This window comes from Calliopsis andreniformis, chromosome 5 (assembly GCF_051401765.1).
Source record: "Calliopsis andreniformis isolate RMS-2024a chromosome 5, iyCalAndr_principal, whole genome shotgun sequence".
Classification (NCBI taxonomy): domain Eukaryota; kingdom Metazoa; phylum Arthropoda; class Insecta; order Hymenoptera; family Andrenidae; genus Calliopsis; species Calliopsis andreniformis.
In genome coordinates this window covers 19,006,464-19,026,166 of record NC_135066.1, presented here as the reverse complement: position 1 = coordinate 19,026,166, position 19,703 = coordinate 19,006,464, and the positions used below count along the sequence as shown (strand labels likewise).

Sequence of the window (19,703 nt, the reverse complement as noted above, 5' to 3'; positions counted from 1 at the left end):
TGCGATAAAAAACGCATTCTAGTCGCTAGTTTAATCGCTCTAACTTACCCGTTTACACCTAGCATTAAATAACAATACTGACATTTACACGTTCTTGATTTAGGTTAGTGCATGTGAAATGCTGCATTCTTAAACAAAACGTCGAATGTAACTATATATAAGTTCTTCAAAACATTACGTAGGCCTAGTCCCCACTAATACTCAAATGCCAGCATTAATGGAAGTCACTATACTTTATCAAAATAAGTTCTCCGTGATTCTATGTAAATTTCGAAATGATTCCAAATTTGTGAAAATAGTAAATTCTAGAACCAAACTATTAAGAATGTATTTTCTTTTCATTTCTCTATACTTTATCCATTAAAACCTTATTCACGTTACCAAATATAAATTATTATATTTATTAACTATTGAATTAGTAAGCGTAAAATTATAATTTTAATAAGACAGATATTCTAATATTTCTCCTAAATTTGCACATTGTTTAATTCACACCTAATTCATAGGTTTATTTATTTAATACTTTCTTTTCTTTTGTGTATAGAAGTAACAAGCACAAATTAAAATATTAACTTTAAAATACCATTTGCACTAACAAGGAAACCATCTTCGTTAATAAATAGTTTTCATAAAGATGTTTGATACGCAGTCTTTTTTAGCTGTCATGGTGGATATTGAAGGGGTAAAATCAGCCGTCATAGTTGAGGGTGTGAAACACATTTTGTTGAAGGAAGGTTCAAACGGAAATTTGATGTATTTTCTGACAAGGGAATCGGCTACAAAATCAGATCGTAGAAAAATTTATTGAAAAATAGTACTTTTTTGATGATGTTCCTAGTGAAATGTTAATCTATTTTCTTGAACATTTGCGTAAGAGAAGTATATACCCGAGTACAAAATGTGGATCAAATGAAATTTTAATTTTTGTATTCTAAGATTAGTTTGTTTTATTAATTTACTTTTATTTTATTAATTTTTGTTTGAACCAAGTTTCTGTCGCTAATAGTTTCCAAGATATTCAACAAAATATGTTTCATACCCTTAACTTTGGAAGCTTTCATCCCTTGGGAGATTTCATTCCTTCACCATGCACACTGACAGCTAAAAAAATACGTGTCAAATATTTTTATGAAAACTACTTATTCTCGAAGACTGATTAAAATCGGCGCTTATCACTTCAGTATGTTCCCTTGTAAATTTAATTTTTTGCTTCAGCCCTTAAAGCTTTTTATTTGAACCGAGTAATAAAGAATAGTAGAATACCTTGCTATCATTTGAAATGCGATCTTTTTTACGGTTTCACGTGTATTATCTTTTATAATCTGTCTTAGAACATTCTTGCCATAAGTCTCTTTTTCAGAAAGGGTTGTTAATTGTAGAAAGTACAATGAAGTGTGTCAACATTTAAGTACACTGCTGTAAATGATAAATTTATATTTTCAGCAGCTTTTACTATACTTTTTCCACGTTCAAACTTCTAAAAAGAGTTATTCATATATTTCAATTGTTTCTGATATCAAATAATAAGCGCCTACTAAAGATTAATAATTAAACGATATGTGGTGGAATCGGTACCGATATTATTAATAATATTAAAGCAATTCGATGCTAAAGTACTCATTGGGAAGTATCGGTAAATATTGAAACGAAACGTACTTTGTATCAATGTTCGATACCGATGCTTCTTCGTTTGATACCAAACCAATATTGTATCGAATCAAAATTTGTTTGATACTTTATGAATGTATCGGTACCCGTTTGATATCGAACGAAATAATTAACATCTGTTAAATGCTACACTCATTTGTTAAACGAAATTAGATATACATACTCATTTGATGCTTCATCGAAATATCTTTATACAAGCAATTATATTTTATTAACTATGCAAAATGAATGTAAATATGGTTAATATAGAAAGAATTTATATTGCTGGTATATGCAGTTATGTGGATAATGTTTGACAATCTCCCTTCTTTATTTATAAGTCTATGAACACTTAAATTCTTCGTCTCAGTACATGTATGTACATGTTCATCAATTGTCAATAATTAATTAATACAATAACGTTCTACTTACAACCACGCTCCCATATAATGCATTATCTAGCAATAAACAAATCACCTTTGACATTACCTATAATTGCCTTTTATAACATTAAAGTATGAAACAAGTATTGATATCCTCGAAAGGTATCAATATTTTCGTGGAAGTATCAAACTGGTATCGATACTTTTGTGCAAGTATTGATGAAGTATCAATTCTTTTCTGTATGTACTCGCGTATTTGGTATATATCAATACTGAATCGAAATTTATAAACTGGCTTTAATAGAATCGATGTTGGTATCGGTCCTGCCACTAGACGTTATTTAATAAATGGTATCACTTTGTCAAATACAAATTTGGAAAAAGTGGTATTTCATATGCACCAACCTTTGAGTACACGAATTATGGCAATGGAAAATGTTTTTTTCTGCTAAAAGAATAAAATTTTTATACCAATGCGACTATAATATTCTCCGATTGTATAGTACACTTTTAATCACACGCATTTGAAATCGTAAAAATTTTAGCTGTACTTCAAATTTGACAAAAACAACGATTAAAAGTGTTCTATCAAAATCAGTAGTAATTGCTATCTATAGTATGCCATAAATATAACAGAATATATCAAACAGATATTAGATCAGGAATAAGTACAATTATTCAATTAACAGTTTAGAATCATTTGTGTCAATGAATAACCTTTCCAAGAAACTTAAGTCATACTTCAAACACGTTCATATAGACAAGAGTCACGAATCACCGAAAGAACGATTACAATCTGTATACATGTACACATATCAAGAACATCAAATTAAAAATTTTCTTAATATACATAAATTAACTTGCATTAAAGATGCGGTGGGTTTTATCAAACGCGCTGCCCTGTTTTTCCATAGAGACTAGATTCGTTGGAAAATACGCGTTATTTCGTCATCGGTCAAGCCTAAAACAGAGAGAAAAATTATTTTTTTTACAAATATTTTTATATTTTTTTACAATTATCTTTGTTAAAATATAGTTCTCAAAATTTTTCGACTTTACTTTTTTTACAAATGTCTAAATATTTAGCATTTACAGTAACTTACAAATTTATTCATGTTGAACTATTAAATTCACATATTCAAATTTTTAAGGTATTGTTTACTTCATACTGAGAATGAAGAAAACTAAACACAAGATGAATGTGAAAGTTGTAGAAGCAGATATAAGGAAAACATACACCACAGTAGTCTCTTCTATTCTAATGCTCTAATTATTTTGTGTTTATAATTAGTGTCCTAATTACATGTGGACATAATGTGTAAGTCATTATATCATCTACAATATTTTTAATTTTAGTTACGTGTCCTTTATTCTTTCATTAGTCCAATATTCGTAACTACTCCATACTTTGTTTTAACTTTTTAACACTATAATCTTTTATGGGGTGCATTTTCTTGAGTTCTTAATATTTACGTAACTGCGTATTATTCTTTTTTTTACTTCCTTTTAATATACATATTGTTTCTCGGTTTGGTGGGTATTATAAAATCATCAGTAATACCATAATGAATGACTCATTTGAATAAATATAAATTATTATAATAAACTATTATTAACCATTAAATTTGTCTTGTCCATTTTAAAACTGCTTTCATTTACAAAACAGTTTTGAATTTTGGAAATTTTGTTACTAATGACATTTTGTGTAAATACAAAACACAATGGTGTATGCAAGAAGTAATGTTTTCGATCGATTGAATATGTACATACATAATACATCTGAAAAGTTGAAATGAACTTATAAAATTCTTTTCGTTTTTCTTAATATAACTGTCTAAAATAATGAGTTAATAATGAAATTTTTTATGAAACTTTTTGGAGAATTCAAAAACCTGATGTTATCCCGATGTAACTTTGATAGTATACTCATGTTTACCTCGCAAATACTTTGTCATTTTACCTCGACCTTATCTCTGAGAACACATATGAGACCACAGGAGTAAAGGACCCCGCAGAGTTTATATGGAAATTTTGGAGACCGGTGAATTTGGCCGATTTTCACATATAGTGTAGATTATGATGTCCCCTACAAGAAATGTATAGGCACTTACGGTCGCTGATAAAGGGTTAGTGAAATACAGCCTTCCAATCGAAGTGAAATAAGCTAGTCTACACGGAACTCGATTAAGCAGACGGATGATGAATATATATGCATAGAATATTTTCTTTTTGTTGTTTATATGTATTAAACGTCGGAGAGCGAAAGCTCGCGAAGTCCGAATGTTTGAATACATTGGTCTCTAAGTCAGGTACAAGGCAGACCTTCCCACTGCTAACTTACTAGCGATATACAGTGCTTTGGAAGGCTGTATCTCGCTAATCCTTTATCAATGACCCTAAGTGCCTATACATTTCTTGAATGGCACATCATAATCTACAATATATGTGAAAATCAGACACATTCACTAGTCTCCAAAATCCCCATGTAAACTCTGCGGGGTCCTTTATCACACAAACGAATATTTTACATTTTATATGATATTCGGCTGCTGGTGGAGAAAAAAAAATATAGTCGTAGACAACAGAATAAAATAAAAATAAAAAATAACGTTTAGGAGTCATAGAATTCCACCACAGTTGTTTGTAGCTATTGGAGAGTCATTGGTTTCTTTAAACGCTTAGGTTCTTTTACACGGTGTAGAGATTCGTGAATCGCAATTCATGTATGATAGATAAACCTGGTTCAGATTAGTTAAGTTACTTGAATTCATGCTATTTGTAACTATGTAGTTTGAAGTCAAGTTTATGTTCATATAAGTCAAGTTACTTGAATTTAGGTAGTTTAAATTACAGAATAACTTGAATTAAAGCTGCCATACAAAAATAAAAATGGCGTCGCAAAAGGAATATATGTTGGTTATTTGGCTATAAATTTTTCAAACAAAACCTACATCTTCGATAGCTTCCTTGACATTCACATGTTTGCTCAAATTTGAATGTCCATTGAAATATGTATTTATACTGAAAGTCAATTTTTTATAACCTTGTAAAATATTGGATGAAAATTATATTTATTAATAATATCATTTGTTATACTAAAAAAAATAAATTGATTTCTCTTGAATGCAAATAACAATACATGTATGTACAATACAATAAAAATAATGCAAAATTTTACAATTACTACGAATCATAATATTAATCTGAAATATTTTCATCATTCCGAAATTCATTATTCAGTCACCAACTTCCTTTTGATGTTGAAGCATGCAGACCTGCTGTAACCATACATTCAATAAATACTGTTTGATACATTTGTACATATAACATATTTATAATATACATATATTATATATATCAATAAAGATTATTATTGAAATTACATTTATCTGTGGCAGAATCTGACCTTTTGTATTCTGAGGTCCTGAGTTTTCATTCATTTTGTTCCCTTAAGGGAGACAACCGAGAGCAAGAGTAAGTTAAGTTCTGTGGTGTGTATCCTTAGATAAATTTTCTGAACGGATTGTATTTTACTTTTTCACTTTCTAGTTTCACTGACTAGTCCACTTTCGCTCCTGGAGTATTATAAAAATTGGTAAATTTAAAATGTTTTGCACAAATTGTACTTTATGCAATTAATAGCCAGTCTTTTCTGTTCACTGCTGTCATTCATCATGTTTACCATAACTGTGATTCATTTAGCGAAAATCTAAAAGTTTTTCAATGTAAGAAATTAGGCTTCAAGTAAAGTTTAACATAAAACATGTTTTGCACAATTTCAGAATAATATAATACTCACTGGAAGAAATCAATTCCGGAACCTTTAATTTTTATGCTTCCACAGTGATCGACTACGTTCTTGGTATGCACAATTACACAAATAACTCTTACTATTGGCTGACGAAAACCGATGTTAATTCGACGCTTCAATCAGCTTTAATGTGACCAAGATCAAAATGGACGCTATGTAAAAAAATATGAACACATATGGTGTGAACTGCTGCGCGTCTTCTTCCTCATACCTTAGTATCCCAACAGTCTGTGTACGTTTTGGAATATTATTGATATATATGTTAAATAGTGTGGGTCCTAGTACTGATCCTTGTGGGACTCCTGCGGTTATTTGTTGTTTGACCGAGCTTTTTTATCCTATTGTTCCTTCAAACGCTCTATTGGTGAGATAGTTGGCAATGATTTTTGTTAAGTATGCTGAGAATTTTAGTTCATACATTTTTAGTATGAGACCTTCATGCCAGACTGTGTTAAATGCTTTGTTTAAATCCAGAAATGCTGCTGTTAGTACTCTGTTTTTATTCATTTCTAGTGTAATAAATTCAGTTAATCTTAGTATTTGTTGTATTGTAAAGTGATTTGATTTGAAGCCGAATTGTTCATTTATTATAATTTTTAATTTTTCAAGATAGTTTTGTATTTCTACCAGAAGAACTTTTTCTAAAATTTTTCCTAGTAAGCTTAGAAGACCGATAGATTTATAGTTTGAGGATATTTTGGAGTCTTTATTAAACTTTTGAAAAGGTATAATTTCTGCATGTTTCTAAGATTTCGGGAAGTATGAAAGTTGAATGGAGGCTTTGTAGATATGGTATAATTGTACTATAATCTTTTTCGGTACCATTTTTAGTTGAGTGACTGTAATATGATCTGGGCCTGGTACTTTATTGTTTTTGAGTTTTGCGATAGTTTGATAAATGTTATAAGATGATAGGAATATGTGGTTGTGAGTTGTTTTATTATTTTTGATTAAGATGGTTGTTGACTGTGCTTGTTAATCGTTTGGGGAAGTTTTGTTGATAGTTGTATTATGGATGTTGGTAAATTGCGTTGCAAGAGCATTTGCTTTTTCATTATCTGTATAAGCTATACGATGATTCTAACTTACAGATGGTCTTGTGTGTTGTTTTCTTATGATTGCTTTGTAGATTTTCCAGGTTCCTTGATTTGTTTTGTTTTTGCTAATTGATTCAAGTTTGTCTTTCCAGCTTTCTTGTTTAATTGTATAATTTTGTTTTTAGTTAATTTATTTATGAAGTTTCTAATGTACTTGAATGTTGGGTGTCCTGTTTTTTTTTTGGTACTTTCTCCTCAATTTATTTCTGGATTTGCAGAAGTTGATAAGTTCCATGTCTGGGATTATTGTTTTGATGTAGGCTTTGCTGGTGGTTGTGGATTTGGGTACTGCTGTGTTTAGTATTTTTATTGGTCTATTGATTTCTTGATTGATTTGTTGTTTAGATGTTATGTTGTTGTTAATTTTATACTATGAACAGTGTACTTTATACTGTTCCCAGTTTATGTTTTTGATGGTATAGTTTGTGAAAGTAGCGTTATTGTTTGAGATTTCAGTGATTACTGGTAAATGATTTGAAGAGAGTACATTGATTGTTTTATTGCGTGTAGAGGATGAGATGTTGGTGATGATGAAGTCGATGTTAGTAGATAGTTTTCTTGAAGATTGATGGGTGTGGCTGTGTAGAATGTGATAAATATTGCTTTGCATATGATTGTACATCATTCTGCCAGGTGTATTATTGGTTCTATTCTTCTGAAGGGTGTGTTGAGCGTTAAAGTCACCGCCTATTATGTTTGCGGTGTTGTGATTAATTAAGTTGTGTCTAATTTGATGAATGTAGATTCTGTTGGTCCTGTATTGGATTGTGATGTATGTTTGTATTTGAAATTTTTATGTAGGATTATTGCAACTCCTCCTCTTGTTTGATTTTGTTGAATTGTTTCTTAGACTATAATTAAGGGTTATCATAATGAATACGTTCACGGCTCGAGTTTAATGGTTTAATAATTACACTCTATATACTTCACACTTCTAACTAGACACGTACTCAACACACTCAGATGATTCTAAAACCCCGATCGACTCACACAGCACATATACGCACTCGCACTCATTCGCACATCCATTCCAGCAGACACTTTAGACTCTATTCTCAACAGATTTGTTGTATCTTTCCTTGTGACTTCGTACTTCCTAATTTTACAGAAGTCTGTATTTTGAGCCATGTCTGTGAAATTAACATAGCTTCAATTAGATGTGTTTCTAAAAATAATGTTAATTCATAAATTTTATTGTTAATGCTTACAGAGTTCCAAACGCATACTTTTTTTGGTTGGTGGTTTTATGTGTTATTGCTTGTGAGTATGTGAAGAAAGGCAGTTGGGTTGTGAGTGTAAATGTAATATGGTTACTAAATTATTTCTTGGAGAGGTTAGGAAATTGGTCATTTTATATTTGTGTTAATTTTGTAGATAGATGCTACGTAGTGCTTCTAGTATTTTATCTTTTTTCTTCATGTAGTTAATTAGAGAAGAACGTTGATTATAATTTTTAGGATGGTTTTCTTTGCCATTGAAACAAATTACAGGTGTATCTGGTGTTTGTACACAGTCTTCTGTAACATGGTTCGGGCACATTTTAGGCAGTTTAGGGATTTGTTACAGTTTTTGGCAAAGTGACCGAATGCTTGGCATCTATAACATTAAATGTATGGTTTTGATTTTGTACTTTTCTCCTACTATGGCCTTTATGGAATTTGTGAAGTCTTTTATGTTGGATGATCTAGCTGAATTTAGATAGATTGGAGGTGGGTTTTGATTAATTTGTTTAGAGTGGTTCTCTCGTGAAGAAGTGTTAGATGTTGGTTCTACTTCTTGATTTGTGGTTTTTTGATATTTGTAATTTGTTTTCCCTATGTATTGTTTATATGTTGTTTTGTTATCGGTTTCGAAACATTCCATGAGTATATCGAATCTTTTTCTTGCTGAGACGTCTTGAATGATGACGTCTTCCATTTTCTTTGGTGATTGTTGGTTTGTCTTTTTTGTAGTTCCTCTTCTGTTGTCCTTGATCTGTTATGTTATTAAGTTTAAAGATATTAGAGGGGAATTATCCTATTAGCACTGGTTTTAACACGCACCGCTGTTTATTACACCACTGTGTCAATGCACTTGTATTATGTTGATCTTGTTTCTCGCGATAACGGACATACGAACAATATGAACGTTCCGATCTGACTCTAATGTACAAAATGATTAGTCGTCTGTTGTCTGATCTATCGATTAAGCTCGAACTACATACGTTTAACATTGGTTTATTCCTTTTTCCTCATTTGCTCTCACTTTTTCTCACAGCATAAGTTCATTGCTCAGGCCTTGGACCGCGTGCATTTAGCGTCGGCTTATTCTTTCTTTCTTATTCCCTCTCGCTCTTTCTCATGCAACAGGCTCGTTACTGGAGCCTCGGTTCGTATGCATTTAGCATCGGTTTATTATATATTAGTTACTCACAAGATCATAAAACTATTTTTTGTATTTTACTAGGACCGATAATGACAGAAAATGAAAGTTGTTAAAATACTCACTTGAAAATTATTCGAATTATTTCGTGTTTGATCTTATTTTCGTCAGAAAGACCACAGTAATATAATACAAATATTTTTATAAACAATAAAACGAGAAATTAAAATCTTTAACCTTTTATTTTTAGTCTTGGCCTTTAAATATCTCCTTAATGACTGTTTACAAGGGAATATAGCATCAGCCAAATTGTGTCACATTTTACGCTTCATTGATTCCGAGGAGTCCCCCATTCCCCCGGTGGTGGGGATAGCGACGTGCATTTATCGCGCAAAATCTAGCGAGCCTATATCCCAGGAGTACTGTGTACAGGAAAGAATAAAAATAAGGATGTTGAAACTTTGAGCTTTTTGAAAGCATCTTAGAAGATGTCTTTTTTCATGGAAATTGATTAATTATAACTCGATGAACCTTCACCTACTTATTAATGCAAATGCTAGTGAATTAGTGCATGCATTATCAAAAAATAGCGTATGAAGCGGTCCATGTGCCGGCAAATGTCTGGTCAAAATCTAATAAGATGTCTATGAGGATTAGGTTACTAATTGTGTTAGAGGGAGGAAGATAGAATTAATTAAATTTGCGCGAACGAAGGAAGATGCCAAATACGATTTATGTAGTTCTAAATTAATTGGAGAGTGTGGCGGCATTGATCAGTTGAAGTGATTGGTAACATTTCAAGAGTTTCGGCAGAGATTCGCGCCAAGTATATATAATACCACGAAACTTGTTAATAAGTGCATTTTTATTGGACTTACGTAAATAAAAATTGTTATAAACTATTAATGTTATTGTTAGTATTCCCGTATAGATTATAAGTTTCTTCTGAAATTGTTGTGATCATACTGAATGTGGTGTGACTTTCGTTTACCGTGTGTAATATTTGACAGGTTATAGAGGTCTGGATTTTCTGTTTCTGACTCTGTATTTCGGACGGAAGTAATAAAATACTTTATATGTTTTTAGTCCAGTTTGTTAATTTATTTTGTAGTTTGATATATTCGGGCATTATTTACTGGCTCACTAGTTTTTCTGTTTATTGATAGTCAAAGTAGAAGCTTCAGTTAAATATCCGGACTTTGAAAACAGGTAAGTATAACAACAAACTTTCTAAAATAATATAACTAAATTCTCATGCCGCAATTACAATGTCAAAGGTAATGTGTTTGTTTTTTAGTTAAATCCACTTCTATTGGTCGAGTATTAGATAAACTAAATAATCAAAAGCAAGATGTTGCAGTCATCTTGGAATTAAAAAACATATTGTATATTATCACTAGTTTGTGTATCTGTATGTATTTACGGGATATTTTAGTGTGCAACAAGGACAGAATTTATATGATATTGAAAAATAAGTATGTGAATTTGGAATTTGATATTTGAAAACAGGTATGTACTGTGATGTGGCACCAGTGCACGTCACAAAGCCGAACCTTTCCTGGGACCGTAGCGGCCTTTAGTGCACACCATCAACAGTCTAATACGATACTAACACATAATTTTATGTACAAGCGCGCGTCAAACGACAATGGATATCTCAGTGATCACGACGACGACATTGGTAGGAAACAGTTGGCTGTCCAGCATCAGAACCAGTAGAGGTTATCTTGCCGCGGATCTTCGGCTTTGGAGAGCGGCTCAGGTGCCAACCGCTCGAGGATCACTCCGCCCGACGAGTGAAACGATGCCTCGAGGATGGGTGAAGCTGTCGTAGTCCATCAGCCGACTCAGGGAGAACGTTCGATGAGAGGGCTGCACCACGGTTACACGGGGACGCATCGACTCATGGAAATCAGCCGACGTCACGCGAGGTGGGCCACTTCGCTCCGCATTCCGGGAAAGAAGTATCTAACGGAGAAGCCATCGGCGTCACATTGTTGGCAGTTGGTGGCGAAAAGAACCCACGGGCTTTGGAAGCTCTACGTCTCGGGATTATCGCCGTAAGAAGAGCCCCAGGTGGGATCGTGCCAATCATCGTGGGATATCGATTTGTCGTCGTAACTTATTGGTCACGAGATCACTCGACACACATGAGCCAATCAGGGGCATAATAGGGAAGCGTCGCGTAGCGAAATCCTGTAGCGAGTAGCGATTTCGTCCTTCTTATGCTGGACGCCGACAAGGCCAGACTGTGTGGCATACGGATTATCTTTGGCCTGCTGACTGCGACGCAAGTCGAGTCAGCGACCACGTGCAAGGTCAGTATAACGAACAGTTTTCGCGAACAGAAATACTTTCGGCCTACGGGCTGCAAGCAATCGTACCCGCGGTCACGCGAACGGTTATCTAACGTGCCGACAATGTGTGTTTCAGCTCCGTGGCAATTCGAAACACCTGTGTAACGCGCACGCCGTAGCGAATAACGAGTACCTCACTCGCGACCACGTGTCGTGGACCAACCCGTGTATAAAAGTGCGAACAAGCCTCTGTACGTTACTCGTTCAAATATATCATTCTATTTAAACCAGAAAAGACCAAGTGTTGACTGATACTCTCGTCATAAAGAGAAGCGACGAAAACGTAGGACATGCCTCCACCTCGTTCGAGCGGAAGATCACACTGTGACGTTGCCTCTTCGATTGTACCAAAACGGGCGAGCATATGTTTTAATCGATACTTGCAAATTGTTCTCCCTAAACGAGAGCGTGTTTTTGTTGAGTTCAAGTAACTTGACTGATTTGAACGTACCTCGACGAAATGGAAACTTAAAGGAACGTTTTATGTTAAGTAAAGCAACACGTCCATATTGGTCAAGTTACCTCAAATCACTTGCGTTCAAACCGTTCGAATTCAAGTAACTTGACTAATTTGAACAAGGCTATACTGAGCGTACACAGATGTAACACAGGGCGATTATCGTGAGATACAAATTCGCGATACGAATTTTGTGTTATGGATTATATTTACAACATCTTTTGTAATTTAAATGTATCATGTTGGTGAACAAATTTTTTACCATTGAAAAAATAAATGATAATGTTAATTTTTTCTGTTGAGGTTACCATTTTAAACATGTATTTCGATCTACAAAAAATTACTGTTTAATAGCTAGTAATCACGGAAGATTACTTCAAGAGCATGCTATAGTAAGTCGTTAAATTCGTCTTGACATCAGGTACAAGAATATGAATTCAAAAATATATGATAACGATGACAATTTTAGTAACGTCATCAAAATTGAATTGTGACGAAGATGATCTGCAGGTGTCCTAAAAGCGAGCGGAATATAGCGGAATATAGCGAAACAGGAAAGGCCGAGAGGGAAAAGAAAGAAAAGAAACGAAGACATTCCACATACATCAGTCAGAGAGTGTTTTCAAATGAGAAAATAATTGTTATATTTCCCCGCTATAATTTAAAAAAATATAGTTCGATTAAACCTTAGAATATTAAAGTTTCGTCGTTTCTTTATTCTATTGTTTAACATATACGATTCTATCTTTAAAAAGCTCAAGGTCAAATCGGTTTTTCTCGAAAAAACCGTTTTTTGGAAATTTTTAATATCGCAATTCGTAGTCCATTTGAAGCTGACTAACTTTTGCTCGAAATATTTCTTTTTAAAATTATTGTAAGATCTTCAAAAATCAAGCAATATTTTAAATTTTGACGCGCGATTTTATGTCTATCACATGTTTGTCTCTGTTGTTTGTAATTGGGAAAACAAGGAAAAACATAGATGTGAATGATGATTCAGGAATCACTATACGAAAAAATCGTCCAACGCAAATTGCATACATGAATCGCAATTCTCGAATCGATGTGTGAAAGAAGTCTTATAATTAACAAGTGAAGTTTTTGATTTTCGTCTTTTTTTGGTAAGTAAAATTCTTAACCCTTGAATTATAAGCGGGTGTCATATTGATAACAAGAATTTATAATGTTTGTGTTAGAATATTTAAAAATTGCTCTAAGATCCCTGTTGGTTGAACATTTTTACGTTGATATTTGTTTTAGGTAAAAATTTTTGCAAACGGTATTAAGTATGTAGGCTTTAAACCTGTGTAGATGCTTCGTCTATAACTGGTGTACATAGCTACCCATACAAAGTAGGATATAGTTAGATGAACTCTATAGTTAGATGAAATAAATGATCGTTTATGTATGTATGTATGTACTAACTATTGCCCGTAGCTTCGCTTGTGTGGATGTCATGGATTGACTGATGTTCTCTTTAATGTTTTAAAAATAGGAAAACGTATTTAAAATCTTTATCAATGTAAAGTTTCATTTAAACACTTAAGTTACGGGCTAATATGAGAGCATTTGAGAGCTCATTTAGGTCAATCGATAGTACCTCAGAATATACTACATTTTTTGTTTTGTTACACTATGATAGCAAAATATATTGATTTTCAGTGTTTCCAGCTGTAGATAAACTAACATATAGTTAGTCATCAGAAAAACAATAGAGAATACACTGCCATGCGACGCGTGATGGGTGACGTGTAGATTGGTTCTACGTCCAAGATATTTGTTTTTTTTTCTGCATATACCAATATTTCTCTTTTAACAGACCGTAATACAATATAAGATGTAGCCTATGTCACTCGGGAAGAAATATGCTTTTAAACAGTGAAAGAATTTTCCAAATCGGTTTAGTAGTTTCAGAATTTACCCTGAAAAACCAAAGCATTTTCATCTCTTTGTATAATAGTATACAGATGTATGTACATGGTAATCAATTTTAACATCAAAATAGTAAGTACTTGTAAGCAATTGTTTCACTCCAATTAGCAAAACAAAATTCAATCGATCACAACAGAGAAAATTACCCGATTGCGATCGTTTCCCAACATCTGCAGAGTAGCTTATTATCAGAACATAGCATTTTTATTTTTGATGGCATCAATGCCCCATATACAGAAACTACCATACCAAATTTAATCCAATTCCGATAACCCAGTACGGAGATATACCGCACACCCACGCACGCACATCAACGCATATAGAATTCAGTCATCGGCTTTTTGACTTTCATAGACTGAAGACCCATCGCAATACTTTACCCTCTGTTATTGTATGATAATAATAACAGTAAGGAAAGTAAAAGATTTGAATAGCATATAGAATTCTTGGATATTAAGATTTGCAAATACAGTAGACTATATTGTATGTATTTGAATGGTTCGAGTATTTTGATAACTTTATAGAACATTTCTATCCTCATCTCGGGGAAAATCTATTTCGAAAGTGAAGGCTTGCTTACTGCGTTTATTTCTGTACAGCAAAATTGTGAAAATTTATATTCTGATATTCAAATTTTGTACCTGTTATTATACCAGTGTTATAGTGACCGGGTCACTGTCGTCAGGCGTCCCTTTCGCTGTGATAGACGAGAAGGTGTCAAGAAACTCGAAGACCACACCATTCGTCCATCCAAAGCCCGTCTGAACTGTGTATTCTCCGCCACCTCCTCCTTTTCCAGGTACTGTTGAGTCATACTGCAATTACAAGATCAATCAAATTACGGTCAATTATTAGTGCTGACTGTTTTTATTTGGCATTGTTAGCTGCCAAAAAGTAGTTAAATAAATTACGTAGTGATCAACGGATATCCTCTGCTAACTTTCGTTCTTATTGACCCCCCACGGAACATTTAATGTTAAAGAAGCTTGAATATTATTGAAATAAAATATTTAGAAACACATTATTTAGGTAATGTAGCATTTTATTAGGTTTGTTACGTATGTGGTGCCTACGTGATCTTTTTGACCTTTCTTGAGAGTTGGAATGGACTGGGCGCATTCATGAGGCCCCTCGCTTCCTGTCTGTTTCATGCAACAGTTTTCAGAGAATTCTAGGAAGGTGTTAAGTAACACCTGCCCCCCCCCCCCTACACACACTTTTAATATCCAAATTTTGGCTATATAAAAGGTTGGAATCAGGCCCCGGGGTTCTCAGTTCTTGAATAATACGAGGACGTCACACTATGCGATCACTCATTGTAGGGATGGGTTTTTAGCAGGGATAGACGGTTACCCGAAGAATATTTTTGTATTGATACTCAAAATACAAGTTCTTTCAATCTAACCAAAAAAGTCACCATCGAAGACCTAAATTAAATCTAAATTCACAAGCAGTACATCCTTACCGCTCGGGGTGTAGTATTCATTTCTAAATAATGTGACATCGGTTGCGAAGAGGTCTAGAAGCGTAAAATATGAATTCGCAGTAATGCATAATCGAGATACCAGATTGGAATGAATTAGTGTACTTGTGTAGCGACATGGATAGAAAGATCGCGAATATCTAATCGGTTTCGGCAGCATAGAAGTTTGTCAGCCCAAAGAGGTAAAAGTTCTTAATAATGCCTTTATTTTGTAAAGTATAGCAAACGCCCAAGTCACAAATTTCGAAAACCTGTGTCTATATATGTGTGTTTATATATATGTATGTCGGAGAGGTCATAAAGCAGACTCAAGGGTTTGTTGACGACTTCAAAACTTCTTTCAGAAGAGGGGTACTTCTCCTTCTTTCTTCCGGGCAGGTCAATACAGGGGAAAGAGAGGACAGGAAGGAGGCAGTGGAGACAAAGTGAGTTGTTTCCTAACCATTGACGGGTATATTCCCTGAGACGGACGACATGGCAGACGAGACGAGCGACGAAACTATTTCTCCGACATACATATTCATATTAATCTCATAAAAAAGAATTTTTTATAGTTGAAAGACATGCTGTTAGTCTTGCAGCAATATTCGAAGTTATTAAGATCCACCTGTAGTAAATGACAGTTGTAAATGCATAATATAACTTTGAACATTTTTAAATCGTCTGCATACAGTAGAAATTTGCTATGACGAGTTACCTTAGACAGATCATTAATACATAATATAACGAAAGTAGAGCCCAAATAGGACTGTAGAGGAACACCAAAAGTAATATTAAATGCGCAAAAATAACAATCATTGACTGCAACAAGTTGCTTATGATCATTGAGACAGCTCGACAACCAAGATAGTAAAGGATCTTTAAAGCCTAAAGCAAAGAACTTCGATATCAGGATACATACAGTGTGGAACAGTATAGAAAGCCTTTTTAAAGTCAGTAATAACAGTGACAATCTATTTGTTATCATTAAGATTCGTTGCGACAAAATTGCAGTAGATCCCAAGGTTGGTAACCGTCGATAAGCCCGGCATGAAGTCATGTTACTTGCTACAAATAAAATCCGTAAGTGATAGTTCAAATATATCGATAAACAGGTTCTCGAAAATTTTAGTAACTGTGCTAATAATATAAATGGGTCTATACTTCTTGATGTCAGTAGTTAAAGAGTTATTGAAAATAATCTAAAGCACATACGATAATATGAAGCCGCAAGGCTTGATAAAAATTAGAGGAAATGCATTATATGCTTGGACAAATCTAGACTCATAAGTTTAGAGAATACGTCTCCCATGTTAATACTAACATTAGAAATCTTAGTTGTACGATCAAAAGTTGAATTCGGAGGACACAAAGACTTAGAACTATAAGTAGAGCTAAAGTAAATAGATACAAATAGATCAGCGATCGATAGTTTATCATTTGCAGTTTTATAGGTAGTCGAAGAATATATTGCTTGTCTGATTGTAAGACGTCTTTAGACTGTTTATAAAACTCAAAAAGGGTTTAACGTTGCCGTTATCCTAAATCAGTCTTTCGATATTTTTTACATACTTATTGTAACAGTCATTGAATGAAGTTTTACATTCAAAACAAAGTAGGGAATAGTGAAGGTAACCTTCAAAATGACTACTACGTTTAGAAATGCAATGTTTTTTTTTCTCTACCGAATGTAACTAATTGCTGAGGTGAAAACCATCTCAAAAATTTTAAATCTTTTACGCGATATTTGGGTATGTAAATATTGAAAGCGTAGATCAAATGATAATATAAAATTATAACTGCTTCATCTAGAGTAGTATTTATTAAAATATTATCTCAGATGATCGAGTTTGGGTAGTTGAACATTCTAAATAATTCCCACGCTTATAAAATCATATTTATAACTAATGTTGGTAGAAGTTGAAACAAATACTTCACGTACCTTGAAACTTAAGTTCAACGCTGGATGATACATATATCGCATGGAAGCAAAAAATCATTTGATAGAGATAATTTGAAGATATTTGCAAAAAACTGTTAGTACTGTTGCATTGAAACCTGCCTATACGTATGCGTTCATGGCAATGTCGCGTAACCTTGTAGCCGCTGCTTATCTATTACTTTTGTAACGACCCACGGTCTTCCCTCTCACTCTATCCATTTCTATCTCACTCTATCCATTACTATCTCTCTCTATCTATTACCATCTCTCTCTATATTTATATCCTTCTAATACCTTATTATTATATTACCGCGTATTCTATTATCTTAATACTAATTACTTGCTCAAACTGAATCAGTGACTGATTTGCTGCATCGGGTGTCTTTCCTGTAATGTATAGTCGTGTTTGCACCTTTATGTAATGGATATAGGGAAGAAAATCTTGAAAATTAACTGATAAAGTGTCAGTTTTCTGAATCGCATCACGAGATCTCAGCAACAAATGTATTAACTTTGATGAAACTGGACTTAATCGAAAGATCGAAATTCTACTGCGATAATGAGTTATTAATCCAATAATATTCACGACTAATTTTTATATGTAAAACTCCACTATGTAGGGAGAACCAGGGACAAACGTAACAATTTGGGTTTTTGACTCTGTAACTTCTAAGTTTCATACAATCTTTAAAAAAGTCGAATAGGATAGTAAATCTACATTATTAAACAACGTAATCAAACAAAAAGCTAGCAAACCATATTTTTTAAATAAACCTTCTTTTAAATTATGTCATTTGTTACTTTTGTCCCTACCACTAGAGACGGAAGTAAAACGTAATAGTATGAGGTAGGGACGATGGTAACATCTTATTTATGTTTACAAATTAAATTAAGTAATAGAGAAAATATTTCTGAAAGATATTTCTATTTATTTTGAAGGTAAAAATAAGTATAAATATCAATCTAAACTTCACATAGACTTTTAAGGGGCCAGCCCACAATCTGTTTTTCTTATACGAATGTGGAACATTTTGTAAACAGTAACCCTGTATTTGAAGATCATGTTTAAGAACTTAATAACTCCATTTATGTCCATTGTCTGTTTTTTATTTATGTCATATGATAGTTGAAAGAGAATGCGTTTAATGTATGTCAAAGTTGAAAAGTTGAAAATCTTGACAAAGCCGAAGATATAAATACCTGTTTTTATAATGGGTATACAGGGAAATAAATTGACAAACCTATGTGAAACAGAAGAATAATTTGAGAAATCAACAAAAAATTCAAAGTTATTACATAGTTTCTAATAATAGTATTGAAAAAGGTTGACTACGCTGATTGCATCACTCGTTTTTGTTATTTCGTAGTGCTCTCTTTCAAGCTTCAAAATTACTCGTCTGTAAAATTTAGAAAATGTGACTTAGCAAGTTCTTTCCTTAGTAAATTTTATTAAAACAACATATCTGTTAAAGCAAGGAGTATAGAAAGAAAGTCGCAAGTTAGAATTGGGACAAAAGTACTTGTTACTTTTATCCCTAGTAGCAGCATTGCTCATGAACGTGTTCTACATACTAATCTAACTTATAATGATAACAATTTTTATACTTACTTATAAGGTCTATATCTAATGAATACAATATAAAAAAAGTTAACGGATTTTATGAAGCCAGAACAAAAGGATACGTAATTAAAACAGACCCTACAAGTTTACTTTTAATATACTAATTTAATAAAACGTTAAAATACGAAGAACCGCTTGTTATCACGCATTGCCAAAAACTAAGGCGGACGAGAGATGAAAATGACATTTAAGGATAAAAGCACATGATTATTGATTGATGGGTATTTGTTTCATAACGTTCGGTGCATTCGTTCCGTGTTACATTTGTCCCTAGTCTCCCTTACTGCTGTACGGGCTACGCTTGCAAAACAGTAATAGTCAATAAAATTCAGTACCTTACAGGTGCTGATGCTTTTGGTTTGACTGTGACATGAGAAATTGTCGTCTCAGTGATCGTCTGTCGTGATTTAAACATTTGATGTATGTAAAAACTAGGGTATATTTAGCTACCATGATTATAAATAGTTACTTTCATATTCAATAAATCTTATTTTTAGCAAGTATGGCAAGTCTATTAGACACTACAGTACATCAAAATTATTTTAACCTCATATTGGCTTTGTTAGATGTCCCAAAGGGACGCAATTAGTAAAAGTTCATATTTTTACCGTTCATAACTCATAATAAAAATTT

General features: G+C 33.2%; 1 protein-coding gene across 2 annotated transcripts in view; it reads right to left on the bottom strand.

Moving 5' to 3' along the window:
• Positions 1-2,831: 2,831 nt before the first annotated feature.
• LOC143178800 (trehalase) overlaps positions 2,832-19,703 on the bottom strand; it is a 204,090-nt gene continuing 187,218 nt past the window's right edge. Inside the window, exons 9-10 of one of the 2 annotated variants that reach the window (XM_076377648.1) lie at positions 14,687-14,860; positions 2,832-2,991 (exon numbers count right to left, since the gene is read on the bottom strand). In XM_076377648.1, the coding sequence (XP_076233763.1) occupies positions 14,693-14,860 (168 nt within the window). In that variant the 3' untranslated portion in view covers positions 2,832-2,991; positions 14,687-14,692. Of the gene's footprint in view, positions 2,992-14,612; positions 14,861-19,703 lie in introns of those variants that run through there. The other variant, XM_076377649.1, reaches the window with a different exon arrangement.